General features: G+C 47.2%; 1 protein-coding gene across 3 annotated transcripts in view; it reads right to left on the reverse strand.

Annotated features, from left to right (window-relative positions):
• The window catches only part of MTMR2 (myotubularin related protein 2), a 58,271-nt gene that overhangs the window by 20,064 nt on the left and 15,341 nt on the right, over positions 1-22,866 (reverse strand). For all 3 annotated transcript variants that reach the window (XM_063951487.1, XM_063951484.1, XM_063951485.1), the window contains 5 exons: positions 17,813-17,907; positions 17,232-17,342; positions 17,041-17,142; positions 14,854-14,937; positions 8,753-8,902 (listed from right to left, as the gene is read on the reverse strand). In XM_063951487.1, the coding sequence (XP_063807557.1) occupies positions 8,753-8,902; positions 14,854-14,937; positions 17,041-17,142; positions 17,232-17,342; positions 17,813-17,907 (542 nt within the window). The remainder of the gene's footprint in view (positions 1-8,752; positions 8,903-14,853; positions 14,938-17,040; positions 17,143-17,231; positions 17,343-17,812; positions 17,908-22,866) is intronic.

A 22,866-nucleotide genomic window follows, 5' to 3' on the forward strand; every position in this document is an offset into this window, starting at 1 on the left:
GTAAATGGCCCTTAGCTTCAGGATATTTATGTGAAGTGATGTATCCAGGCTTGACCCTAAGCCCTGGATATTCCTTCCCTGTGTGACTGCTCCCCAGCCTCGCAGGCTGGCATCCGTGGTCACCAGGACCCAGTCCTGAATGCCGAATCTGCGGCCCTCTAGAAGATGAGCACTCTGCAACCACCACAGGATGGATACCCTTGTCCTTGGTGACAGGGTTATCCGCTGATGCATCTGAAAATGCGACCCGGACCATTTGTCCAGTAGGTTCCACTGGAAAGTTCTTGCGTGGAATCTAACGAATGGGATTGCTTCGTAGGAAGCCACCATTTTTACCCAGAACCCTTGTGCATTGATGCACTGAGACTTGGTTCGGTTTTAGGAGGTTCCTGACTAGCTCGGATAACTCCCTGGCTTTCTCTTCCGGGAGAAACACCTTTTTTCTGGACTGTGTCCAGGAACATCCCTAGGAAACAGAAGACAAGTCGTCGGAACCAGCTGCGATTTTGGAATATTGAGAATCCAATCATGCTGCCGCAACACTACCTGAGATAGTGCTACACCGACTTCCAACTGTTCCCTGGAACTTACCCTTATCAGGGAATCGTCCAAGTAAGGGATAACTAAAATTTCCTTCCTTCGAAGGGATATCATTTCGGCCATTACCTTGGTAAAGACCCGGGGTGCCGTGGACCATCCCTACGGCAGCATCTGAACTGATAGTGACAGTTCTGTACCATAACCTGAGGTACCCTTGGTGAGAAGGGTAAATTTTGACATGAAGGTAAGCATCCTTGATGTCCCGAGACATCATGTAGTCCCCTTCTTCCAGGTTCGCAATCACTGCTCTGAGTGACTCAATCTTGAATTTGAACCTCTGTATGTAAGTGTTCAAAGATTTTAGATTTTAGATTTAGAATCGGTCTCACCGAGCCGTCTGGCTTCGGTACCACAATAGTGTGGAATAATACCCCGTTCCCTGTTGCAGGAGGGGTACCTTGATTATCACCTGCTGGGAATGCAGCTTGTGAATGGCTTCCAAAACTGCCTCCCTGTCAGAGGGAGACGTCGGTAAAGCCGACTTTTGGAAACGGCGAGGGGGAGACGTCTCGAATTTCAATATGTACCCTTGAGATATTACCTGAAGGATCCAGGGGTCTACTTGCGAGTGAGCCCACTGCGCACTGAAATTCATTGAGAACGGGCCCCCACCGTGCCTGAGCTTGTAAGGCCCTAGCGTCATACTGAGGGCTTTGCAGAGGCAGGAAAGGGTTTCTGTTCCTGGGAACTGGGTAATCTCTTCAGCCTTTTTCCTCTCCCTCTGTCACGAGCAGAAAAGAGGAACCTTTTGTCCGCTTGCCAACAAAGGACTGCGCCTGATAATACGGCGTCTTATTTTGAGAGGCGACCTGGGGTACAAACGTGGATTTCCCAGTTGTTGCCGTGACCACCAGGTCTAAAAGACCGACCCCAAATGTCCCCTTTCAAAGGCAATACTTCCAAATGCCGTTTGGAATCCGCATCACCTGACCATTTTACTGGTAGAATTGGACAACGCACTTATACTTGATGCCAGTCGGCAAATATTCCGCTGTGCATCATGCATATATAGAAATGCATCTTTTAAATGCTCTATAGGCAATAATATACTATCCTTATCTAGTATATCAATATTTCCAGTCAGGGAATCCGACCATGCCAACCCAGCACTGCACCTCCAGGCTGAGGCGATTGCTGGTCGCAGTATAACACCAGTATGTGTGTGAATACATTTTTGGATACCCTCCTGCTTTCTATCAGCAGGATCCTTAAGGGCGGCCATCTCATGAGAGGGTAGAGCCCTTGTTCTTACAAGCGTGTGAGCGCCTTATCCCCCCTAGGGGGTGTTTCCCAACGCACCCTAACCTCTGGCGGGAAAGGGTATACAGCCAATACTTTAAGAAATTATCAATTGTTATCGGGGGGAAACCCACGCATCATCACACACCTCATTTTATTTCTCAGATTCAGGAAAACTACAGGTAGTTTTCCCTCACCGAACATAATACCCCTTTTTGGTGGTACTCGTATTATCAGAAATGTATAAAACATTTTCCATTGTCTCAATCATGTAACGTGTGGCCCTACTGGAAATCACGGTTGTCTCTTCACCGTCGACACAGGAGTCAGTATCCGTGTCGGCGTCTGTATCTGCCATCTGAGGTAACGGGCGCTTTAGAGCCCCTGACGGCCTATGAGACGTCTGGACAGGCACAAGCTGAGTAGCCGGCTGTCTCATGTCAACCACTGTTTTTTTATACAGAGCTGACACTGTCCCGTAATTTTCAACAGTACATCCACTCAGGTGTCGACCCCCTAGGTGGTGACATCACTGTTACAGACACACTGCTCCGTCTCCACATCATTTTTCTCCTCATACATGTCGACACAAACGTACCGACACACAGCACACACACAGGGAATGCTCTGATAGAGGACAGGACCCCACTAGCCCTTTGGGGAGACAGAGGGAGAGTATGCCAGCACACACCAGAGCGCTATATATATATATATATATATATATATATATATATATATATATATATATATAGGGATAACCTTATATAAGTGTTTTTCCCCTTATAGCTGCTGTATGTTTTAATACTGCGCCTAATTAGTGCCCCCCTCTCTTTTTTTAACCCTTTCTGTAGTGTAGTGACTGCAGGGAAGAGCCAGGGAGCTTCCCTCCAACTGAGCTGTGAGGGAAAATGGTGCCAGTGTGCTGAGGAGATAAGGCCGCCGAAAAGGGGGCGGAGCCTATCTCCCGTGTTTCTGTATATTCTGGCAGGGGTTAAATGCATCCATATAGCCCAGGAGCTATATGTGATGTATTTTTTTGCCATGTAAGGTATTTTTATCATGTTTTATTGCGTCTCAGGGCGCCCCCCCAAGCGCCCTGCACCCACAGTGACCGGAGTATGAAGTGTGCTGAGAGCAATGGCGCACAGCTGCAGTGCTGTGCGCTACCTTATTGAAGACAGGAACGTCTTCTGCCGCCGATTTTTCCGGACCTCTTCGCTCTTCTGGCTCTGTAAGGGGGCCGGCGGCGCGGCTCCGGGACCCATCCAGGCTGGGCCTGTGATCGTCCCTCTGGAGCTAATGTCCAGTAGCCAAGAAGCCCAATCCACTCTGCACGCAGGTGAGTTCGCTTCTTCTCCCCTTAGTCCCTCGATGCAGTGAGCCTGTTGCCAGCAGGTCTCACTGAAAATAACAAACCTAAACTAAAACTTTCACTAAGAAGCTCAGGAGAGCCCCTAGTGTGCACCCTTCTCGTCGGGCACAGAAATCTAACTGAGGCTTGGAGGAGGGTCATAGGGGGAGGAGCCAGTGCACACCAGTTAGTCCTAAAGCTTTCTTTAGATGTGCCCAGTCTCCTGCGGAGCCGCTATTCCCCATGGTCCTTACGGAGTCCCCAGCATCCACTTAGGACGTTAGAGAAAATGGGAATTCCATTTTCTTGGAATTCTAAACTTCTTACTGGGTGTAACCCAAGCCTCTTGCATAATTTCCATCAGCCGTTCTGACCCAGGAAACTCAGTCCTAACTATTTTGGGACGTTTAAACACAGGTGTCTTAGATTTTAGCATCAGCTCTGCTGCCTCCCTAAGGATAGAATGGCTTTTATAGCACTAATTAGCTCAGGAATGTCCCTGAGCAGATGTCTTCCTCCTCATCTCTGTATGCAGACCCATAGTTCGATGAGTCCTCATCCTCCGAAGAGTCCTCATTTGAAACTTTTGTAGACTGAAGATGATGTTTCATGTCAATGGGATTTACTTACCACCGGCCTTTCAGCCTGTTTCTGTTGAGAGGCTGACGATTCCTGTACTGGATGTGATAACCCCCAGGTGGAATGTTGCATGTAAGGGTTAATAGGGTAACCTATCCCTGGTATAGGAGCTGGCATTATCCTCTCAGCTATGCTGGATAATGTCTGTGCAAAGGTAGCCCATGGGGGTTAAACTTGAACCTGTGCCTGCCTCGGATTATTCAAGAGGTTTTGGTGAAAGCTACAACAATTTGCACATAATCCATTTTGAACCAGATCCTGGGAGGTTAACTCAGCTTTGCAAGACAAGCATGACATGAGTGGTGGTGCTGCTGTGGAGAGTGTATCCTCCTCACCCATGCCTCTCTTAGACATGATAAATAAAATCACACACCTGTACAGTGTTAACTACACAAATTATGACTGCAATCAATTTAAAATTTGTTAGTGACATACAATCCGATCCCTCCCTGATTTGCACCAGCACTGAGGATCGGAATACACAGAAACTGACAGAAAATAGTAAAGTCAGCAATCACACTAGTAATCAGTCACTTGTTATACATTAGTATAATAAGCAATATGAGCACATAATCAACTACAGATGCATTTCAAGTATGTAGGAGAAACAGATTACTGCATTACCTGATATCGGAGTTTAAACATATTCAGTCACACAGCGAAAGAAAACAGCAGCAATAGTTAAAGACTCATATGCATCAGGCACTTATCCAACTATTCGTACCAAAGGTAGATAGAGATTTAGTGCTGTATCACCCGGCTCTGGAGAGTGGGATACAGGGAGACTTCACCCCGCTTCCAGGATCGATCAATACGTTAGTGAACGCTGAGTGGATCCAGACGCTATTAGTGTACACAATCGCCACATGAGCCTACAGTGCACACAGACGCCCAAGTCATACAGCTGCCTATGCTGCGACTGGGTCCTTTTAGCTATACAGCATCTCAGATGGAATCGGGAATGGAGTTCATGGCGGGAAACTCGGAGGAAACTGGTCAAGAACCGGGGGGAGGGGCACCAAGGGAGCGTTGACATCAACCCTAGGGATCGCAGCCTCATACTACCCCTGGAGCCTATGATCCGTGAGGCCTAGCGCTGGTGTACCCGAGGTGGCAGCCGCATCAGCGACTATTCGGTAGTCTCCATCCCGAAACAGTGCGGCTGTGTCGTGTTTCCCCTACTAAGCGGAACCAATGCCTTACCTCTCCCTGTGCTCTGGCCACAGCCTGGTAACGTCTGCTGGACTTGCTAGTACATCCTACACAGACGCCCGCCGAAACAGCTTTGTACATGTGGGTAAGCGTTGTCACGACCCGGCATGGAGTTGTATGAGCGACTCTTTCTAAGGTACGTACAAGACGCTTTTTAGAAGGATCGCTCAAAAAAAAAAAAAAAAAAAAAATAGTAGTATAAAAATAGAATAAAAAAAAGCTTATGGCTGCTAAAAACCAGCAGCCCATTGATCATGGTCCGGCTCCTCCCGCACCAAACAAAAAAATGAATTGCCTGCGACAGGAGGCGGGGATATAGGGATGTGCCCGTTGCATTCTGGGAGGCCGAAAGCTTTGATCGTTTGGTGCCAATCTGCTGTCACTACCTCATATCCCAATGTTATCCTGTGGATAACCTGTGGACCCTGCAGAAGAAACTGGAGATTACGAGACCTCTAGACACGATTGCTTAGTTTGTGTTGTTTCGTTTTAAAGTCAGATGCTGCTATTTTATGGGCTCAATATTTAGCTTATCCATTCACTGGGAAATTGTTTCAGCACTGAGGCATGGGGTACAACATGGCTCACAGACAAAATGGCGGCTAACACTGTGTTTAGGGGATGGGTCTTCTATAATGTCAATCTTACTGAAGCGCACACATTATACATATATAAAGTTAAACCTGACACCCAATCAGCTTGTTTCTAACAGCCACACGTGAGAGGAGAGGAGCACAGGGTGTGACTGATCGTGTAAGTGGGGGCCTAGTGTTTAAAGTAGCAGGAAAGGGAGCAAAACCGTATTTATTTCAGCTCATGAAACACAACTCAATAGGAGCAGTACACAGTTAATATACAATGTATACAGTTAAAGGGCAGATTTGATTACTCAAAGGTTGTGCTGCTCAGTCTCTTCTCCCAGGTAAAGTGCCTGGAGCTACTCAATTAGAGACCCACAATAATACTGCAGTCAGCAATTAACTCTTATACCCCTTTTACACACCGCCAGCATATAACACAGGTTATTGCATATGAACGTGCATAACCTGTGCTGCTGGATGGTGTAAAAGGGTCGAGTTGGAATAATCCGTGTCGCGTGATCCGGTATTCCAACTCGGGTAGTTTGCAGGGTTGAGCACTGGTTCAACCCGGCAAACTGTGCTGTGTAAATGCGACCCGGCTTCCCTTTCGCAGTGAATGGACAGGCAGCGCTTGGAGATCATGTGATCCTGCTGCGTCACCGGCAATGTCACCAACCCGGCAATATGGTTGGAGATGGCAGTGGGAAAGGGGGCTGAAGCGGGTCGCAGCCGGTTAGCACCCATGTCAGGGTCCCGGCAGCGAGCCGCTGTATTTAGTGTAAAAGCGGTATTACATAGAAACATAGAATTCTGACAGCAGATAAGAATCACTTGGCCCATCTAGTCTGCCCTAAACACAAACGAGAAAACGCTTACACACTAGGGTTCATTATTTTTTTTTGTTGGGAGCCAATTAACCTACCAGTATATTTTTGGTGTGGGAGGAAACCCACGCGATCACAGGAGACTAGGCAAACTCCAAACAGCAAGAGCTGTGGTGGAAATCTAACCCATGACCTCAGTGCTGTGAAGCGGTAATGCTAACCACTACACCATCCGTACTGCTTATTTCTGCCTGTATCCTTCAGAGGAGCGAGTAGAAATAATCGCCGTCTGCTGCCTCGAGTTTATTGTGGGTCTCTAACTAATTAGTTCCAGGCACTTTACATAGGAGAAGAGATCACGCCACACGTGGGTAACTGATTATGCCCTTAAAAAGAGCATACAATGGATATTACTTGTACATACAGATGTGTCCTGATACACCTAGCCTCAATATGCCATGCGGTGCGAGTGAGAAGTGCCGAGCAGTGTAGCGTATGATCTTTTTCTTAAAATTAAAAAATTAATTTGCACCGCAGATACAGCAAAACATTATTCAATATGTACCAGAGACGCTGGGCTGCAAATTTAACGGCACAGGAATTCGTTTTAAACACGTACAAAGTCGCAGATGAATTCAGAAACCCAGACACACAACCAGAATCGTATTATTTGTCTGAGAATACAAATGACTAACAAAAAATAATTAAGAAACACCACTATGGACCTTTTTAAAAAAAAAAAAAAAAAAAAAGGAATTTCATTTGCATTGCCATGTTTTCATACTTTCCCTGTTTCTGAAACTCACAAATGGGACAGATTGCAGGAACATGTGATCTGCCCCCTGCAATACTGACAACCTCAACCACCAATCAAAAAAAAAAAAAAAAAAGGAATTTCATTTGCATTGCCATGTTTTCATACTTTCCCTGTTTCTGAAACTCACAAATGGGACAGATTGCAGGAACATGTAATCTGCCCCCTGCAATACTGACAACCTCAACCACCAATCAAATCAGTGGAACAAAGGAGGAACTGATGCTGGTCCCTCCCGCAAGCCATTTTAACACCCACCACTATCAGAACACTGCAAAGACTCCCAGAGGAAGACCGATCCGGTTGAAACGCGTTGGAGGAGACGACTAAGAGACATCAAACCATTGGAGGACAGGAGAGTGCTGTGAGACCCTCGGACCTACGGCGCAGACATCGGTAAGCAGCACAGACGGACGGGCAGCAGGAGGACCACACAGGTGAGTACTCCTTTGTGGGGAGGTGCAACACTGCCACAGGCTCTGTTTAGATCCTGCGGCTGAGCTCCCCCCCCACGCGAATACGACCAACCCAGCGAGCGGCGCAGGCACACGGGGAAATCCCTAACAGGACGAACCGGAGAGCGGGTGCGCGAGCTGAGGGACGAGTCTGTCCGGAGCCGCCAGGAGGTTCCCGCTGCCCCCCGCACCTGTACATCCAACAAGTACGGCCTCAACGATAGTGCACGAATACCTGACTTCCACACGCAGAGGTACGGGACGCCGTCCTCTGCAACTATATGAATCTAATTACTAAAGACAGATTTTTAAAGCCCACACAGTCCGGTCAGGACTAGAGACATTTCCACTGGAAAATCTATATTTGACTTTTAAAGCAACACAGCCAGATTTAATCATTACATATATATATTTTTTCCAGCCCATTGGCCTTTGTGTCAGAACACACACGCCAAGAACCTAAAGGATTTAATCACCAATTTGACTGATTAAAGGACTGAGTTAAAAAGGTGCTCCCCGTGGAGCACACATTGTGCTTACCACCTTTTTCATGTTCCACAATATTATCTGCACTGTTTCATTATATTGAGTGTCATATTTGATACATGTGAAAGTAAAACACACCTTTATATAAGTATCCATTTGCATCATTTCACGAGTACTCAAACTGTAGGGGATGAGTGCAGTCAGGTGAAAACCAGATATCCATAAAGTCGCAGATGAAGAACAATGGAACTTGGCATGAGAAAAAGCCAACTTGTCTTTTTTCAACCTCATTAACTATGTTACCGTATAGTATTGCCTCGTACACAGATTCAGACTCAGTTGCGCACAGCTGTACAAGTGTTGCATATCAAATGAAACAGTGCAGTCTCGTGAAGCGCTTTCGTTGCATCACGCAAATTCAAGCAAAAGAGACTATCCGTGCAAGCAGAGTTGAACAGTGCCTGGGGTTGAATGGCGCCTACACTGCAATAGTGTACGCGGACACATCTGTATAGGTTCTGTACTAGTCTATGTCAAATTAGTGTACGTACAGGAATTCGATCATTTGCTCTGAACGCAGCCACCCTCCTTAATTCATCATCCGACATGTTGACCGGAACGACAAGGGTTGACGGATAGGTGTCACACAGCTCATAGCGGTCATTCAACCTCGTAATTCTCCAACTTTCATTAGGCACTCCCTGCATTTAATAAAAAACACAAACGGACATTTGCCAATTAAAAAAAACAAAATAAAAACAAATCAAACATGGAAAATAAATGGGCAAAACCATGTATGCAACAGAACTAAGCACAGCCAGGATTAGAAAAATAAGAATTTACTCACCGGTAATTCTATTTCTCGTAGTCCGTAGTGGATGCTGGGAACTCCGTAAGGACCATGGGGAATAGCGGGCTCCGAAGGAGGCTGGGCACTCTAGAAAGATCTTAGACTACCTGGTGTGCACTGGCTCCTCCCACTATGACCCTCCTCCAAGCCTCAGTTAGGTACTGTGCCCGGACGAGCGTACACAATAAGGAAGGATTTTGAATCCCGGGTAAGACTCATACCAGCCACACCAATCACACCGTACAACTCGTGATATGAAACACAGTTAACAGTATGAAACAATAGAGCCTCTCAACAGATGGCTCAACAATAACCCGATTTAGTTAACAATAACTATGTACAAGTATTGCAGATAAACCGCACTTGGGATGGGCGCCCAGCATCCACTACGGACTACGAGAAATAGAATTACCGGTGAGTAAATTCTTATTTTCTCTAACGTCCTAGTGGATGCTGGGAACTCCGTAAGGACCATGGGGATTATACCAAAGCTCCCAAACGGGCGGGAGAGTGCGGATGACTCTGCAGCACCGAATGAGAGAACTCCAGGTCCTCCTCAGCCAGGGTATCAAATTTGTAGAATTTTGCAAACGTGTTTGCCCCTGACCAAGTAGCTGCTCGGCAAAGTTGTAAAGCCGAGACCCCTCGGGCAGCCGCCCAAGATGACCCCACCTTCCTTGTGGAATGGGCATTGACAGATTTTGGCTGTGGCAGGCTTGCCACAGTATGTGCAAGCTGAATTGTACTACAAATCCAACGAGCAATAGTCTGCTTAGAAGCAGGAGCACCCAGCTTGTTGGGTGCATACAGGATAAACAGCGAGTCAGATTTTCTGACTCCAGCCGTCCTGGAAACATATATTTTCAGGGCCCTGACAACGTCTAGCAACTTGGAGTCCTCCAAATCCTTAGTAGCCGCAGGCACCACAATAGGCTGGTTCAGGTGAAACGCTGACACCACCTTAGGGAGAAACTGGGGACGAGTCCTCAATTCTGCCCTATCCATATGGAAAATCAGATAAGGACTTTTACATGATAAAGCCGCCAACTCTGACACTCGCCTGGCTGAAGCCAAGGCCAATAACATGACCACTTTCCACGTGAGATATTTCAGATCCACGGTTTTTAGTGGCTCAAACCAATGTGATTTTAAGAAACTCAACATCACGTTGAGATCCCAAGGTGCCACAGGAGGCACAAATGGGGGCTGAATATGCAGCACTCCTTTCACAAATGTCTGAACTTCAGGTACTGAAGCTAGTTCTTTTTGAAAGAAAATCGACAGAGCCGAGATCTGTACCTTAATGGAGCCCAGTTTTAGGCCCATATTCACTCCTGCTTGCAGGAAATGCAGAAATCGACCTAGTTGAAATTCCTCTGTTGGGGCCTTTTTGGCCTCGCACCATGCAACATATTTCCGCCATATGCGGTGATAATGCTTTGCCGTAACATCTTTCCTGGCTTTAATAAGCGTAGGAATGACTTCCTCCGGAATGCCCTTTTCCTTCAGGATCCGGCGTTCAACCGCCATGCCGTCAAACGCAGCCGCGGTAAGTCTTGGAACAGACAGTGGCCCTGCTGCAGCAGGTCCTGTCTGAGCGGCAGAGACCACGGGTCCTCTGAGATCATCTCTTGAAGTTCCGGGTACCACGCTCTTCTCGGCCAATCCGGAACCACGAGAATTGTGTTTACTCCTCGCTTTCTTATTATTCTCAATACCTTTGGTATGAGAGGTAGAGGAGGGAACACCAACTGACCGGTACACCCACGGTGTCACTAGAGCGTCCACAGCTATCGCCTGAGGGTCTCTTGACATTGCGCAATACTTCTCTAGTTTTTTGTTTAGGCGGGACGCCATCATGTCCACCTGTGGACGACCCCATTGATTTACAATCATTTGGAAGACTTCTGGATGAAGTCCCCACTCTCCCGGGTGGAGGTCGTGCCTGCTGAGAAAGTATGCTTCCCAGTTGTCCACTCCCGGGATGAACACTGCTGACAGTGCTAGTACATGATTCTCCGCCCATCGGAGAATTTTTGTGGCTTCTGCCATCGCCGTCCTGCTTCTTGTGCCGCCCTGTCGATTCACATGGGCGACTGCCGTGATGTTGTCTGACTGGATCAGCACCAGCTGGTGTAGGAGCAGGGATTTTGCTTGACTTAGGGCATTGTAAATGGCCCTTAGTTCCAGAATATTTATGTGAAGGGCAGTCTCCTGACTTGACCATAGTCCTTGGAAATTTCTTCCCTTTGTGACTGCCCCCCAGCCTCGTAGGCTGGCATCCGTGGTCACCAGGACCCAGTCCTGTATGCCGAATCTGCGGCCCTCCAGAAGATGAGCACTGTGCAGCCACCACAGAAGAGACACCCTGGTTCGTGGAGACAGGGTTATTAAACGATGCATCTGAAGATGCGATCCGGACCACTTGTCCAACAGGTCCCACTGAAAAATCCTGGCATGGAACCTGCCGAATGGAATTGCTTCGTAAGAAGCTACCATCTTTCCCAGGACCCGCGTGCAGTGATGCACCGATACCTGTTTTGGTTTTAGGAGGTCTCTGACTAGAGAAGACAACTCCCTGGCTTTCTCCTCCGGGAGAAACTTTTTTCTGGGCCGTGTCCAGAATCATTCCCAGGAACATTAGACGTGTCGTGGGGACCAGCTGTGACTTTGGGATATTCAGAATCCAGCCGTGCTGGCTCAGCACTTCCTGAGATAGTGCTACTCCCACTAACAACTGTTCCTTGGATCGTGCCTTTATTAGGAGATCGTCCAAGTATGGGATAATTAAAACTCCCTTTTTTCGAAGGAGTATCATCATTTCCGCCATAACCTTGGTAAATACCCTCGGTGCCGTGGAGAGTCCAAACGGCAGCGTCTGGAATTGGTAATGGCAGTCCTGTACCACAAATCTGAGGTACTCCTGGTGAGAATTGTAAATGGGGACATGCAGGTAAGCATCCTTGATGTCCAGGGATACCATGTAATCCCCCTCGTCCAGGCTTGCAATAACCGCCCTGAGCGATTCCATCTTGAACTTTAATTTTTTTATGTATGTGTTCAAGGATTTCAAATCTAAAATGGGTCTCACCGAACCGTCCGGTTTCGGCACCACAAATAGTGTGGAATAGTAACCCCGGCCTTGTTGAAGTAGGGGTACCTTGATTATCACCTGCTGGGAATACAGCTTGTGAATCGCTGCTAGCACCGCCTCCCTGTCTGAGGGAGCAATCGGCAAGGCGGATTTTAGGAAACGGCGGGGTGGAGTCGCCTCGAATTCCAGCCTGTATCCCTGAGATACTATTTGAAGGATCCAGGGATCCACCTGTGAGCGAGCCCACTGATCGCTGAAATTCCTGAGGCGGGCCCCCACCGTACCTGGCTCCGCCTGTGAAGCCCCACCGTCATGCGGCGGACTTGGAAGAGGAAGCGGGGGAGGACTTTTGTTCCTGGGAACCTGCTGTTTGCTGCAGCCTTTTTCCCCTGCCTCTGCCTCTTGACAGAAAAGACCCTCCTTTTCCCCGCTTGTTTTTCTGGGACCGAAAGGACTGAACCTGATAAAATGGCGCCTTCTTAGGCTGTGAGGGGACATGGGGTAAAAATGCTGACTTCCCAGACGTTGCTGTGGAAACTAGGTCGGAGAGACCATCCCCAAATAATTCCTCCCCCTTATAAGGCAAGACTCCCATGTGCCTTTTGGAATCTGCATCTCCAGTCCACTGGCGAGTCCATAAGCATCTCCTAGCAGAGATAGATAATGCACTTATTTTAGATGCCAGCCGGCAGATTTCCCTCTGTGCATCTCTCATGTATAAGACTGAGTCTTTTATATGGTCAATTGTTAGCAGGATCGTGTCTCTGTCTAACGTGTCAATATTTTCTGACCGTTTATCTGACCACGCAGCGGCAGCACTGCACATCCATGCTGACGCAATAGCTGGTCTGAGTATAATGCCTGAGTGTGTATATACAGACTTCAGGATCGCCTCCTGCTTTCTATCAGCAGGTTCCTTAAGGGCGGCCGTATCCTGGGACGGTAGTGCCACCTTTTTAGACAAACGTGTGAGCGCTTTATCCACCCTCGGGGGTGTTTCCCAACGTAACCTATCCTCTGGCGGGAAAGGGAACGCCATTAGTAGCTTCTTAGGAATTACCAATTTCTTATCAGGGGAAGCCCACGCTTCTTCACACACTTCATTTAATTCATCTGACGGGGGAAAAACTACAGGTAGTTTATTCTCCCCAAACATAATACCCTTTTTTGTGGTACCTGGATGTAAATCAGAAATATTTAACACCTCTTTCATTGCCTCAATCATGCAGTGAATGGCCTTAACGGGCATTAAATTTGACTCAGTCGTCGACACTGGTGTCAGTATCCGTGTCGACATCTACTTGTGCCACCTGAGATAACGGGCGTTTCGGAGCCCCTGATGACTTTTGAGACACCTGGACAGGCACGAGCTGAAGACTCGGCTGTCCCACAGTCGGCATGTCGTCAAATTTTTTGACAATTTTTTATGTCATAATACCATCCACTCAGGTGTCTGACCCCCAGGGGGTGACATCCCTGCTAAAGGCATCTGCTCCCCCTCCACATCATTATCCTCCTCAAACATGTCGACACAGCCGTACCGACACACTCCACACACACAGGGAATGCTCAAATAGAGGACAGGACCCACAAAAGCCCTTTGGGGGGACAGAGTAAGAGTATGCCAGCACACACCAGAGCGCTATATTATAATATATATATATATATATATATATATATATATATATATATATATATATATATATATATATATATATATACACACACACACACACACACACACACACACACACACAGGGACTAACTGAGTTATGTCCCTAATAGCTGCTTTTTATATAATATACTGTATACAGTGCCAATTTTAAAGCCCCCCCCTCTATTTTCCCTCTTACTGTACTGTAGTTGCAGGGAAGAGCCAGGGAGCTTCCTTCCAGCCGAGCTGTGAGGGAAAAATGGCGCCAGTGTGCTGAGGAGATAGGCTCCGCCCCTTTTTCGCGGCCTATTCTCCCGTTTTTTATGGGATTCTGGCAGGGGTATTTACCTCATATATAGCCCCAGGGGCTATATATTGAGGTATTTTAGCCAGCCAAGGTGTTTTTATTGCTGCCTCAGGGCGCCCCCCCCCCAGCGCCCTGCACCCTCAGTGACCGGAGTGTGAAGTGTGTATGAGGAGCAATGGCGCACAGCTGCAGTGCTGTGCGCTACCTTGGTGAAGACAGGATGTCTTCATGCCGCCGATTTTCCGGACCATCTTCTTGCTTCTGGCTCTGTAAGGGGGACGGCGGCGCGGCTCCGGGACCGAACATCAAGGCTGGGCCTGCGGTCGATCCCTCTGGAGCTAATGGTGTCCAGTAGCCTAAGAAGCCCAATCCGGCTGCAAGCAGGCGAGTTCGCTTCTTCTCCCCTTAGTCCCTCGCTGCAGTGAGTCTGTTGCCAGCAGGTCTCACTGAAAATAACAAATTCTAAGACTATAACTTTCTAAGAGCTCAGGAGAGCCCCTAGTGTGCATCCAACCTCGGCCGGGCACGAAATCTAACTGAGGCTTGGAGGAGGGTCATAGTGGGAGGAGCCAGTGCACACCAGGTAGTCTAAGATCTTTCTAGAGTGCCCAGCCTCCTTCGGAGCCCGCTATTCCCCATGGTCCTTACGGAGTTCCCAGCATCCACTAGGACGTTAGAGAAACGCTGCGATACTGATAAGAAAGGAAATACTTGTGGATAAAGAGAATAAATGTCCACATTCCGTACCTGCCTTTTGTATTCTGTGATGGGGTCATATACTTTCCAGCCATCTTTGGGGAACACTTCTTTGTATTCGAAAGCAAAGAGAGGCTGTGTGGGAATAACAAAATATACTCGGAGGTTAGATGCCCTGAGGCGCTTAAGCAACACAAACAGAATGGAAACTGTGAGGAGAGGGTGGAGTGCTTAATGGTTTGTCCTGCCTTCCCAGGTGACACTTACACACAATCCATGTGCCGCACAGACAGGTTGGGATAGAAGAAAGAACAACATTACCATACTGTAAGACTTATAGCACACAGGTTTAAAAACGACAGTAGAAACTTTATAGAAACTACAGTGCGTACAAGAGCATAGACACAATGTACAATCCATTCTCATGTGTCAGCTATAGGTGGTCATTCCGAGTTGTTCGTTCGCTAGCAGTTTTTAGCAGCCGTGCAAACGCTATGCCGCCTCCCACTGGGAGTGTATTTTAGCTTAGCAGAAGTGCGAACGAAAGGATCGCAGAGCGGATACAAAATAATGTTGTGCAGTTTCAGACCTACTCAGCGCTTGCGATGACTTCAGACTGTTCAGTTCCTGTTTTGACGTCATGAACACGCCCTGCGTTCGCCCAGCCACGCCTGCGTTTTTCCGAACACTCTGAAAACGGTCAGTTGACACCCAGAAACGCCCACTTCCTGTTAATCCCTCTGCGGCCAGCAGTGCGACTGAAAAGCTTCGCTAGACCTTGTGTGAAACTACAACGTTCGTTGTAATAGTACGACGCGCGTGCGCATTGCGCCGCATACGCAGAAGTGCCTTTTTTTGCCTGATCGCTGCGCAGCAAGCGAAAGCAGCTAGCGATCAACTCGGAATGACCCCCATAGATTGTAAGCTTGCGAGCAGGGCCTTCCTACCTCTATGTCTGTCTGTTTTTAACGCAGTTTTGTTCTATTACTGTTGCTCCAATTGTAAAGTGCAACGGAATATACTGCTCTATATAAGAAACTGTTAATAAAATCTTAATATGACAGAGCACTTGCAATTACTATTGAATGAAAAGAATTGTTGGGTATTTGACTGAATACGGCTGATAAAGGAGAAAGCGCAATTCAGTATGGAAGTATAAAGCAACCCAATGGTGCCAGTCTGCCTCCACATCAAGCCTATACCCAGCATAATGATCCTGTGCCCCCTAGTGGACGAAAAAGAAAGCGTGATTCATTATGAAAGTATACAGCAAAGAATACACAGATCCTCCAACAGGAGGATGCTATATGTGCGTCACCTCCGCAGACACCACTATAAACGGATATAAAATAGGCTTGCGATATTGCATAATGGGAATTATGCTACAGCAAGGCGTTTCCATTATTATACAATGAGAGTGCTCATTGCTACAGCCCCCTGGGCTGTGGGCGCTGGGATCGCAAAATTAATTTAAGCCAACAAAATATAATTTTCACATCTACAAATATACTAAAGATGATTTCCCCCCCCAAAAAATAGTACTTTCATTTATTTTTTTGACCAGTTTCACTAAGGAGAGCTTGTGCAATAAGACATAACCAAAATATGTCCTAACATAAATCGGTGACCACTTCAGTAACTTTATGCGCAACTAGGAAAATTTCCTTGCATACCAAATCTTGTAGAACTTTAAATGAAAAAAAAAAAAAGCATATTAGTGGTCCCACTGCATTGAGAGCACTAATTATTATAAAAAAAAGAATTTGGGTGTCCACAACCCCCATAGAGGGAGAATAGAACCTGCGCTCGCCCCCCTGCCAGCATTCCACCGCTCGGGATGTCGATATAACGACATATTTGACAGTTTATATATACATTGTGTTTGTATCCCCTTATACAAACTCTGCATGGATTTTTGGTTTAGTGGATATAGATATAGATATAGATATATAGATATAGATATATAGATATATAGATATAGATATATATTTAGTTTTTTCTTTGTTTTGTTAATGCTACCATCATGATTAAATTGTACCAAGGGTACAAACACACATTTGAAAGAAAGGTAAAACCACATATTTTTTTTTTTTTTACAGTTCTGTTATTTATATATTAATTTGTTAATGCCCGTTGTCACCGGTGAAGATGTAAAGTTTGCTTACTGCAGATTCATTTTGGAATAATTTACACTCGGCATTCATACATGGCATTGACGGATACTCATATAAGTCATACCAAATTGTGGTTTAAAGGGAAGGCATAAACCATGAGGCTTTCAAACACTGTTTTTGGAGTGCGTCCATCTTGCTTGAAGACAAATCTCATATTTCTCATGTCCTGAAAAGGAACAAATAGTATGTTGTAATTGCAAAACACCATCCCCACCAAGTGCACGTGTGTGTCCCAATCAGTGTATAATGCGTTACCTTGCACACGATGTCTACACCTTGGGAATTTTCTCCGCGCATGGCAGCTCCTCCAATCTTTTCGATTCGACTTATTACTCCAAGAGGGGCGTCCAATATTAAGTGGCGATCCTAGCAAACAGATGAGCTGTAAACCTCTATTCTTTCCCAGACAATAACTAGCAAGGACACAACCCACATCCTATTTTGTTATTAATGACTTAGAGGGAAATGTATCAAGCTTTGCCCATAGAATCCAATCAAGGTGGCACTTACCAAGTGCATTCTAGAAAATTATGGGTAGAAGCGGATGGTTACTATGGGCGACTTCTACAGAGTTTAGAAGGCTTTATACATCTCTCCCCCTTGGTCATATATTGCACAAATGCTGGTAGGGAAGAGAGGCCGACACAAGTCAGTGACCAGTGCACAGATCTGGAGGATCCATAAGAGGAGGCCAGAGTATTTAAGCGTCAGTACATACTGAATATGAAAACAAATCTCCTAAGAACAAGCATTTACCATACATATACCCCCTGAAAAAAAACATCTAGTGTCGAGCAACCTAAACATACAATAACCAACAAAGAAAATAAACGCACCCGTTCCAAACACTTGAAATACAGTCTGAAGTTGGTAACTGTGAAACTTCCCCGGATAGCTCCAGTGAATGGACAGAAGTAAGTAATATCTTTGGCTATAAGACAGAAGACAAAGCAATTACTATACCTTGCAATAACCACTTAACGCATCTATAATGCTAGATCAGTATGCTAAACATTGATGCAAAATATTCTGCAATTCCAAGTCTGCAGGGTCCAGCGAGGCTATGCTCGCTCCAGCAGTTGAATGTTTTGATGGTCAATACAGGTTGAGTATCCCATATCCAAATATCCGAAATACAGAATATTCCGAAATACGGACTTTTTTGAGTGAGAGTGAGATAGTGAAAATTTTGTTTTTTGATGGCTCAATGTACACAAACTTTGTTTAATACACAAAGTTATTAAAAATATTGTATTAAATGACCTTCAGACTGTGTATATAAGGTGTATATGAAACATAAATGAATTGTGTGAATGTAGACACACTTTGTTTAATGCACAAAGTTATAAAAAATAAGAATTTACCTACCGATAATTCTATTTCTCGTAGTCCGTAGTGGATGCTGGGAACTCCGTAAGGACCATGGGGAATAGCGGCTCCGCAGGAGACTGGGCACATCTAAAGAAAGCTTTAGGACTATCTGGTGTGCACTGGCTCCTCCCCCTATGACCCTCCTCCAAGCCTCAGTTAGGATACTGTGCCCGGACGAGCGTACACAATAAGGAAGGATTTTGAATCCCGGGTAAGACTCATACCAGCCACACCAATCACACCGTACAACTTGTGATATGAAACCCAGTTAACAGCATGATAACAGAGGAGCCTCTGAATAGATGGCTCACAACAAGAACCCGATTAGTTAACAATAACTATGTACAAGTATTGCAGACAATCCGCACTTGGGATGGGCGCCCCGCATCCACTACGGACTACGAGAAATAGAATTATCGGTAAGTAAATTCTTATTTTCTCTGACGTCCTAGTGGATGCTAGGAACTCCGTAAGGACCATGGGGATTATACCAAAGCTCCCAAACGGGCGGGAGAGTGCAGATGACTCTGCAGCACCGAATGAGAGAACTCCAGGTCCTCCTCAGCCAGGGTATCAATTCGTAGAATTTTGCAAACGTGTTTGCCCCTGACCAAGTAGCTGCTCGGCAAAGTTGTAAAGCCGAGACCCCTCGGGCAGCCGCCCAAGATGAGCCCACCGTCCATGTGGAATGGGCTTTTATTGATTTAGGCTGCGGTAATCCTACCGCAGAATGCGCCAGCTGAATAGTGCTACAAAACCAGCGCGCAATAGACTGCCTAGAAGCAGGAGCACCCAGCTTGTTGGGTGCCATCATGATAAACAGCGAGTCAGTCTTCCTGACTCCAGCCGTCCTGGAAAAATAAAATTTACAGGGCTCTGACTACGTCCAGCAACTTGGAATCCTCCAAGTCCCCAGTAGCCGCAGGCACCACAAAAGGTTGGTTCAAGTGAAAACCTGAGACCACCTTTGTGAGAAACTGAGGACGAGTCCTCAACTCTGCCCTATCCATACAGAAAATCAGATAAGGCCTTTTACATGACAAAGCCGCCAATTCTGACACACGCCTGGCCAAGGCCAACAGCATGACCACTTTCCACGCGAGATACTTTAGCTCCATGGTTTTAAGTGGCTCAACCAATGTGACATTAGGAAATCCAACACCACGTTGAGATCCAAAAAGTGCCACAGGAGGCACAAAAGGAGGCTGAATATGTAGTACTCCTGTAACCAAAGTCTGAACTTCAGGCAGTGAAGCCAGTTTTTTCTGGAAGAAAATCGACAGAGCCGAAATCTGGACCTTGATGGACCCCAATTTGAGGCCCAAACGTCACCCCTGCTTGCAGGAAGTGCAGGAATCGACATAGTTGAAATTCCTCCGTCGGGGCCTTCATGGCCTCCCACCAAGCAACAAATTTTCGCCAAACGCGGCGATAATGTCTTGCGGTGAGATCCTTCCTGGCTATGATCAGGGTAGGGATGACTTCCTTCGGAATACCCTTTTCCTTTAGGATCCGGTGTTCTACCGCCATGCCGTCAAACGCAGCCGCGGTAAGTCTTGGAACAGACAGGGTCCCTGCTGCAGCAGGTCTTGTCTGAGCGGCAGAGGCCAAGGGTCCTCTGCCAGCATCTCTTGCAGTTCCGGGTACCAAGCTCTTCATGGCCAATCCGGAACCCCGAGTATGGTTTTCACTCCTCGCCTTCTTATTATTCTCAGTACCTTGGGTATGAGAGGTAGAGGAGGAGACACATAAACCGACTGGTACACCCACGGTGTCACTAGAGCGTCCCCAGCGATCGCCTGCGGGTCCCTTGACCTGGCGCAATATCTTTTCAACTTCTGTGTTGAGGCGGGACGCCATCATGTCCACCCGTGGTCATTCCCAACGGTTTACCCGCATTTGGAAAACTTCTGGATGAAGTCCCCATTCTCCTGGGTGTAGGTCGCCCATCGGAGAATCCTTGTGGCTTCTGCCATCGCCATCCTGCTTCTTGTGCCGCCCTGTCTGTGTACATGGGCGACCGCCGTGATGTCGTCTGATTGGATCAGTACCGGCTGGTTCTGAAGCAGGGGCCTTGCTTGTCTTAGGGCATTGTAAATGGCCCTTAGCTGCAGAATATTTATGCTGTGTGACTGCACCCCAGCCCCGAAGGCTGGCATCCGTGGTCACCAGGACCCAGTCCTGTATTCCGAATCTGCGGCCCACTAGTAGATGAGCCCTCTGCAGCCACCACAGCAGCGACACCCTGTTTCTTGCTGACAGGGTTATCCGCTGTTGTATCTGTACATGGGACCCGGACCATTAGTCCCACAGGTCCCACTGGAACGTCCTTGCGTGGAGTCTTCCGAATGGAATTATGCTTCGTACGAAGCTACCATTTTTCCCAGGACTCGTGTGCATTGATGTACCGACACCTGTCCTGGTTTTAGGATGTCTCTGACTAGAGATGACAACTCCTCGGCTTTTTCCACTGGAAGAAACACTCTTTTCTTGCGTTCAGAAACATTCCCAGGAACAGAAGACGTGTTGTCGGGACCAGCTGTGACTTTGGAATATTGAGAATCCAGTCGTGCTGTTGTAGCACTTCCCGAGAGAGTGCTACCCCCACTACCAACTGTTCTTTGGACCTCGCCTTTATCAGGAGATCGTCCAAGTACGGGATAATAAAAACTTCCTTCTTGTGAAGGAGTATCATCACTTCGGCCATTACCTAGGTAAAGACCTTCGGTGCCGTGGACAACTCCAACGGCCGCGTCTGGAACTGATAGTGACAGTCCTGTACCACATATCTGAGGTACTCCTGGTGAGGGGGGGGGGGGGGGGGAATGGGGACATGCAGGTACGCATCCTTGATGTCCAGGGAGACCCTGTAATCCCCCTCGTCCAGGCTCGTAATAAGCGCCCTGAGCGATTCCATCTTGAACTTGAATCTTCTGATATAAAAGTTCAAGTATTTTAATTTCAAGATGGGTCTCACCGAACCGTTGCGGTACCACAACCACTGTGGAATAGTAACCCCTTCCTTGCTGAAGGAGGGGCACCTTGACAATCACTTGTTGTGATTATAGTGTTGAATATCCACCAACACCGTCTCCCTGGCAGAGGGAGGTGCCGGTAAGGCAGATTTTAGGAAACGGCGGGGGGGAAGAACGTCTCGAACTCCAGCCTGTACCCCTGAGATACTACTTGAAGGACCCAGGGATCTATGTGAGAGAGCCCACTGTCCGCTGAAATATCTGAGACGGGCCCCCACCGTACCCGGGTCCGCCTGAGCAGCCCCAGCACCATGCTGTGGACCTACCGGACGCAGGGAGGACTTCTGCTCTTGGGAACTAGCTGTGTGTTGCAGCTTTTTCCCTCTACCTTTGCCTCTCGGCAGAAAGGATGAGCCTCTAGCCCACTTGTTTTTCTGGGGCCGAAAGGACTGTACTTGATGATACGGTGCTGTCTTTTATTGTGGGGTAGCCTGTGGCAAAAAAATTAATTTCCCAGCAGTAGCTGTGGAAACGAGGTCTGAAAAACTATCCCCAAACAGTTTTACCCCCTTATAGGGCAACTTCCATGTGCCGATTCGAGTCGGCATCGCCTGACCATTGCCAAGTCCATAACCCCCATCTGGCGGCAATGGACCTAGCGCTTATTTTTGATGCCAGCCGGCAAATATCCCTCTGTGCATCTCGCATGTATAAGACCACGTCTTTTATATGCTCTATTTTCAGCAAAATATTGTCCCTATCCATAGTTATTTTCCGACAGGGAATCTGACCACTCAGCGGGAGCACTGCCCATCCATGCCGAAGCAACGGCTGGTCGCAATATAATGCCCTAGTGTGTGACCATATCTTATAGGGTAACCTCCTGCTTTCTATCAGCAGGTTCCTTCAGGGCGGCCGTACCCGAAGACGGTAGTGCCACCTTTTCTGATAAGCGTGTAAGCGCTGTATCTACCCTATGGGGTGTTTCCCCGCGTGACCTATCCTCTGGCGGGAAAGGGTACGCTGCCAATAACCGTTGTAGAAAATATCAATTTCTTACCGGGGGAAGACCACTCTTCCTCACACACCTCATTTAGTTTCTCAGATGCAGGAAAAAATAAGAATTTACTTACCGATAATTCTATTTCTCGCAGTCCGTAGTGGATTCTGGGAACTCCGTAAGGACCATGGGGAATAGCGGCTCCGCAGGAGACTGGGCACAAAAGTAAAGCTTTAGGACTACCTGGTGTGCACTGGCTCCTCCCCCTATGACCCTCCTCCAAGCCTCAGTTAGGATACTGTGCCCGGACGAGCGTACACAATAAGGAAGGATTCATGAATCCCGGGTAAGACTCATACCAGCCACACCAATCACACCGTACAACTTGTGATATGAACCCAGTTAACAGCATGATAACAGAGGAGCCTCTGGAAAGATGGCTCACAATAACAATAACCCGAATTAGTTAACAATAACTATGTACAAGTATTGCAGACAATCCGCACTTGGGATGGGCGCCCAGCATCCACTACGGACTACGAGA

The sequence above is a fragment of the Pseudophryne corroboree genome, chromosome 2 (genome assembly GCF_028390025.1).
Source record: "Pseudophryne corroboree isolate aPseCor3 chromosome 2, aPseCor3.hap2, whole genome shotgun sequence".
In the NCBI taxonomy this organism is placed as follows: domain Eukaryota; kingdom Metazoa; phylum Chordata; class Amphibia; order Anura; family Myobatrachidae; genus Pseudophryne; species Pseudophryne corroboree.